The sequence below is a fragment of the Phoenix dactylifera genome, chromosome 8 (genome assembly GCF_051530095.1).
Source record: "Phoenix dactylifera cultivar Ajwa chromosome 8, Ajwa_hap1_PhDact_Kaust_v1.1, whole genome shotgun sequence".
In the NCBI taxonomy this organism is placed as follows: domain Eukaryota; kingdom Viridiplantae; phylum Streptophyta; class Magnoliopsida; order Arecales; family Arecaceae; genus Phoenix; species Phoenix dactylifera.
The window spans coordinates 21,123,363-21,129,533 of NC_143197.1; the positions used below are offsets into that span (position 1 = coordinate 21,123,363).

Consider the following 6,171-nt stretch of genomic DNA (forward strand, 5'->3'; position numbering starts at 1 on the left):
TGCAGAAGGCATGCGAGGTTCATACAAGGAACGGCGAAGCCCCCGGTATCACGAAAATAACGGAGCCCAAAACTAGCAATTACTTCAATTCCCTCAGTTTCCTCTACTTTTTTATTATTATTATTACTATGTCTTTATAAATCTTCTGTCTCCTTCCAAAGTTCTATCGATCTTTTTCTCATCAAACTACACGGCAAACAGTTACATCTCCCTTTTATCTTTTATTTCCCCAATACTGAAGAGACAAGATGGATTCTGAGAGCATGAGGGCCTATGACGAGGAAGAACAGGTTAATTTTACGGATTTTCGGGTGAACACGCTTCGCATTTGTGGGATCGCAGCGCGCGAGAGGTGGCGTCGTCGACAATTGGATGAGGCTCTGAAGCTTACTCATAAACCCCCGGATTGGTCCGATTGGCGCCAAGTCCACCTGCAAGCTCGTTGGCTGGGCTTACAGAACGGAAACCCGCTCAACAATCGTTCGAAGGATCATCCTCGTTCCATGCAAGCGCCCAATCATGAGGATCAAGATGGAGCCTAAGATTAGTCCGAGTTAGAGCATGTATCCATCATAAGATTTGCTTCACAAAAGAATTGCCAAATGCTATATATACTTCTATTCAGGGTCAAAGTCCAGTGCTGCCTTCTTTTCTTTTCGGAAGTTTACATACCTCATCAATGTGCACAGCACGCCTAGGAGTTCTAGTAAAATAAAAGGGATATGGTTTGATGTTTTTGGTGGCAAGGTGGTTGGACTTTTAGCTTCAAATCTTTTCCTTGCCCTGCTTTGTAGCCATTTTATGGAGAAATTATTAGATGGACCGAATCTACTAGCTTTGATATGGACCGGATGAATAATATCCCTCCGCATCAGCTTAGATTGGCACTGTATATTTTTTTTTTAAAAAAAGAAAAGAAGCAGAGAGGCCTTAGATTTAGATCCATCCACCTGATCTGGTCCCCTTCGAGCCACCCTCTTCCGACAATCTCAACCGGCTCCACTTTCGGATGCCTGATCTCAACTGGCTTCCCTTACAGATGCCTGATCTCAATGGAAGATAGAGACAAGGGAGGAGAGAGGAGGCTCAGTGAGGAGAGAAAATAAGAGACGATCTTGTACATCCATCGAGCAGCTGGGAGAGAGAGAGAGAGGGAGAGAGAGGAAAGAGAGAGAAGAAAAGGTAATTGGGTCCTAAGTTCATGCGAATGGCTCGGCCACTGACCATGGAGAGAGAAAAGATAGAGGGAGAGATTAAAGAGAGAAACAGAGGAGGTTCGGTGCCCATGCACAGACTAGAGAGCGAGAGATCTCCACCTTGGTCCGGGCCGGTTGGCGACGGGGTTTTCCCCTTCCTTCACGGGAGCCGCCGCAACAGAGAATCCACACGGGAAGAAGAAGAAAGCTTTTGGATTTCTCGGCTTGGGAGAAGAAAACTTGGGAGAGAGGTCACGCCTAAGCCCCCTGAGCCCCGCCACGTGAAGCAAAAACCTTCCACGGTTTTTTTTTTTTTCCTTCAGCAAATAATAAAAAAATAACAAAAAATAATTTAAGAGAAAGAAAAGAAAGACCGAAGTTTATGATTTTATTAAGACATTGATGAGAAAAAGAAAGTTTTGAAAGCCGCTAAGACCGGAGCCCCGGCTACCGCCAAACGAGGTAGAAAAAATACAGGATCTACGTGCGACGATGATGACCACAAAAAAACGGAAGAGAGGACGGCAGCAGATTACGTGATCGGTGGCTCTAATACCATGTTGAAAAAAAAAAAATTGCATTTCTACCTGTCTATTATAATGTACAGGAGCCTCTTTTATATAGACTAGGAGGCTAAAAATATTTGGTAAGGCCGACTAAGTTTGGCACGATTAATTATAAATTAATTAAGATGAAATTTGGAAGGTCAACTAAATTTGGCACGATTAATCACAAATCAAACATGATCCTAATCAATTATATAATTTTAACAATAAGAGAGGGCTTCGAGTTGGTTACTTGTGCCTGATCTGGTTCGATAGCCAGAGATCTCCTCTGAGCGATTCAGGTCAAGTTAGAGCAATGGAGATCTCTTCGGGGAGCGGCATCTAGAGTTAGTTGAGAGTGGATTTTTGAAAGTTGGCCAACTGGATGTCCACTTCCATAGAAAAGAGCAAATGACCGGTTGAGGGAGCCAAGAGGACGGAGCCGGCCCTGGAGAAAGTTATGTACTTGAGCTGTTATGGACCCAACTCTCGGCTAATTTTTTTAACTTAACTTTTTTTATTTATGCATCTATAAGTATATATCATTTTGAGAATACATTAAAAGTTTGAAGGGAGGGATTTAACTGAGTTTTTCGATGTCTGAAATTTAGTGATTTATATCGAATTCAGTTCTGCTTGAAGCACAACAGGAGCAAGACAAACAAGGGAAAGGGGACGAACCCAAAAAGAAAAAGGAAACATGGGAAAGGGAAAGCTTTGGATGTCAATCAATTAATCCAAAAGATTGGGAAAGCCAAAAGGAAGATCAGACTTTCTTATGGTCAACTTCGATGGGTCTGTCTTGGACAGAGGTATGAGGGGCGACGCGGGTTTTGTTATTCGAGACCTGTTTGTCAGGGTCATGGCTGCTAGGGGCAGTCAACTCTTCAACTCTTCGACATATCGATCTCGGGTACAGAGCTGAGGGCTGCTTGAGCGGGTCTTCCTCATGTCCGATGTGTTTTATGGATCGGTTTCATTGTCCTAGAGGGAGATTCGGCCACAGTCATCAGTTGAGTCCGGAGGGGCCTAGGGGTAATAGTAGTGCCCACCCCTTGCTCCGAGATATTTGGATAATGGTGGGGGCTGAAGGGGCCTTCCAGGCCAAGCACGTGTTCCGTGAAGCTAATGGAGCTGCGGACTAGGTGGCTGCTTATGTAGCCAGTCACCCCGGTAGTACCCTGTGGGCTGGAGATGGAGAATTGTCCCTGGCACTTCGAGATATTTTGTTTTTCGATTTTATTGGGTGTATCTATACTCGTCAGGTATGATCCACCTGCTTTAGCAAAAAAAAAAAAAAAAAAAGAAAAAAGAAGGGAGATCGAACTTTCTCTTTGTTTTCTTTTATCTTAGATTTTCTTTTAACATTTTGATGTTTTGTTCACTTCCATAATGCTAAACCTCACCCAAAGAGGTTAGTCCATATGTTGTTATTTAGGTTCTTTAGCTCTATATAAATGCTCAAAATCTATGATTGATGTGAGTCTAAATACATATTTTTGTAGATCCTAATATACTCCTTAATTTAAGCTAAGGTGTCCTTGTCGAGCTAAAAATTCAGATCCATTCAAATACAACCACAAATATCATGATCAAGCGATGATTAATCCAAATGGATCAATCCTATAGTATCTCTTAGTCTACATATACCATGATCTAAATCTGCTACTATACTATTTGAAATGATTTAGAATCTCTTTTAGATGAGTCAGAAGATATTATTTGGATTTGTTAATCCTGCAAAATATCCAAGATCTATCTAACGTAAGTTGATAGGACTAACCACATACTAGTAGGGTCCTCACATTTTTTTTAAACAATAAATAATTGAAATTCATAGAGCAATTATATGAAAATGTATAGGCTTGATAACGAGCCGAGCCGAGCCGAACCCAAGCCTTCCGCTTGTTTCACAGAAGCTTATGCTCGGGCTTGGTATCTAGCTCTGTATTGGTCTCAAGCTCGGAATTGCTTGGCTAAGCAAAGGCTCGGGCTTGAGTTCGTAAAGCTCGTTTCAATTACGAGCTCAAGCCTGATCCCGAGCTTGGGCCACATAACCCCTTTTTTTTTTTTTTTTTTTTTTTTGGGCAACTGTAACCCTCTGTTCTAAAGGCAACAGAACGAGAAGAGACGACTGCGTCGCCTCGAGCGACAGCTTGGGCTCAGCGGTGGCCGGTTGGGGAGGCAAGTCGATGGAAGAGGGAGAGGAGGAGGAGGAGATGGGCCGCCTTCTGTCCTGGACCGAGGACGGGAGCTTTCGACCGGCCGGCGCGGCGGTGGCGTCTGTAGCGGCGGACGAGGAAGAGGATCGTGGGGAGGTGAGCCTTAGGGAGTGGCTGGACTGGCCGGGGCAGCCGGTGCACCTCCTCAAGAACCTCCACATCTTCCGGCAGATCATCGAGGCAGTGAACCTCGCCCACTCATAGGGTGTCGTCATCGGCAACGTCCGCCCCTTCTACTTCGTTGTATCGTCCTTCAACCGCATCTCCTTCATCGAGTCTGCCTGCAACTCCACCTCCGGCTCCGACTCCTGCGAGGACACTGGCGGTGGCTCCGACGATAAGCCCACAGGGCATCGGCTCGCAGACCAAGAGAGGACTCCTAAGGAGGACACCTCTGAGATAGCGTTGGACACCAGCTGCTTGCGCTCAAGCTCAGCCTATGCCGAGGAGGTGGACGGCGGTGGAAGGGAGGTGGAGCTGGTGGGGGAGGAGAAAAAGGCAATTCCTTTGAAGCAGATACTGCTTATGGAGTTAAATTGGTATACGAGCCCAGAGGAAGCTGACCACAGTCCAAGTATACACGATCTAAAGAAGACTCAAAAAGGGTCCACGCAGTATTAAGTCACGAGCCCAAGCGGGCTCGTGAGCTGCTCGGGCTCGATCTCGAATTTAAACGGATCTTATCTTGGGCTCGAGCTCGTTTAACTAACGACCCGCGCCCGAGCTCGTTAACGGGCCTAAAAATGCATAGAACAACTATGATTCAGAAATGAAGGTTTCAACTAATTGAATTCTAAAGCTTTAGAATATGGATACAAGAACTATAGGTTTGATCCATATTTTGGTTCTACAATGCTCATTCTAATATGTCATAGGGTCTTGTACTTTTCTAGTCTTAGAAAAATTTACTGAAAATATTCTCAATACAGAAACAAGATAATCAAACATATTTTCTTCATTGGATCCTGTAATCCTATTTTTTTAAAAAAATAAAAAAAAGCAACGTCTAAGTTTTTTTTTAATATTTTTTTTCATGCCATACCAATGCCATAAAAAAGAAAAAAGAATGCTAGATTGCTTATACACCACCTCGAACCCATCTTAGATTAACATCTAAGCAAGACAAATAAATTTTTTTTTAATAAAAGTTATTATCCAATCCACCTAGTGCAAAACTTCATGCCAATTAACTTAGATGCCCTCCGTTATTTAATATATTTTTCCCCTGTCCTTGCTGTAGCCCTGTGACTCTGCTTTCAGCTAGATAAACAATATGGCCCCAGGTATCTGGGAAACCGTGGGAAGCCCAAAACCGGCAGCATCTCATCCCTAGTTTTCTCCCATCCCAATCTTTTTGCCAGCCTCTACATATACACTCTCCTTCCAGCTTTGCGATCAAAGCTCACCAAAACAATCTACTATCCTTCATTCATATCTTCCTCAAATTCCGAGTACTCACAGAGAGAGAAAAGATGCGCTGTGCAAGCAAGGTTTCTTTGATCGTGGCAGCGAGCATGGGAGCAGTGGAAGCTCTCCAGGACCAAGCAGGGCTGTGCCGCTGGAACCATGCCATCAGATCTCTCAACCAGCAAGCCAAGAACAACATCCGTTCCTTCCCTCAGACCAGGAGGGTGTCTTCTTCTTCTTCTTCTTCTTCTTCTGACATTGAGAGGAGGAAAGGATCTGAGGGGGCTGATGAGAAGGCCAAGCGATCGGAGGAGGCGCTGAGAAAAGTCATGTACTTGAGCTGTTGGGGTCCTAATTAGGACTTCAGAAGCAGGGGAGACCCAAAGATAAAACAAGTCTTTGTTTGGGTGTCTCCGCATCTGACTATTTTAGTACTTTGTAAATATGATGAGCCTTGAGATATACTGCGATTTTTGGAAATGGCCTTCGTGTGTTTTTGTTTCCTCCCGAATTGCAGTTCGATATTATTTCACTTGTGTGTCAATGCGATCTTTGAATTCCGATATGAACCAATTAAATGGCTGAGGCATTTGATTTTGATCGGCCCTCTCTAGGATCAAATTGAGAACACTTTAATACTTAGCGCCTTACCGGATACATGCAATGTCTCATTTTATGTAGGAAAACTAGGAGATCCGCGACAATAATTCTCCAAAATATTCATCTTTAAGCACCTAAATGTGTGCCTTCGCGGAAGTGGTCGGCCTATTTGGCAATGCCACCATGCTAGAGGAGAATGGA

At 44.0% G+C, this 6,171-nt stretch overlaps 1 protein-coding gene across 1 annotated transcript; it reads left to right on the forward strand.

The window, feature by feature from the left end:
• Nucleotides 1-5,222: 5,222 nt before the first annotated feature.
• Nucleotides 5,223-5,874, forward strand: LOC148702739 (uncharacterized). Its single transcript, XM_088703035.1, has one exon. It carries the CDS (start codon nt 5,436-5,438, stop codon nt 5,727-5,729), a length of 294 nt encoding a protein of 97 aa, XP_088559161.1. The 5' UTR covers nt 5,223-5,435; the 3' UTR covers nt 5,730-5,874.
• Nucleotides 5,875-6,171: the final 297 nt, after the last annotated feature.

Bases quoted from the DNA above. Each gene is read 5' to 3' on its own strand.
- LOC148702739 (XM_088703035.1), top strand. From the start codon at position 5,436: ATGCGCTGTGCAAGCAAGGTTTCTTTGATCGTGGCAGCGAGCATGGGA.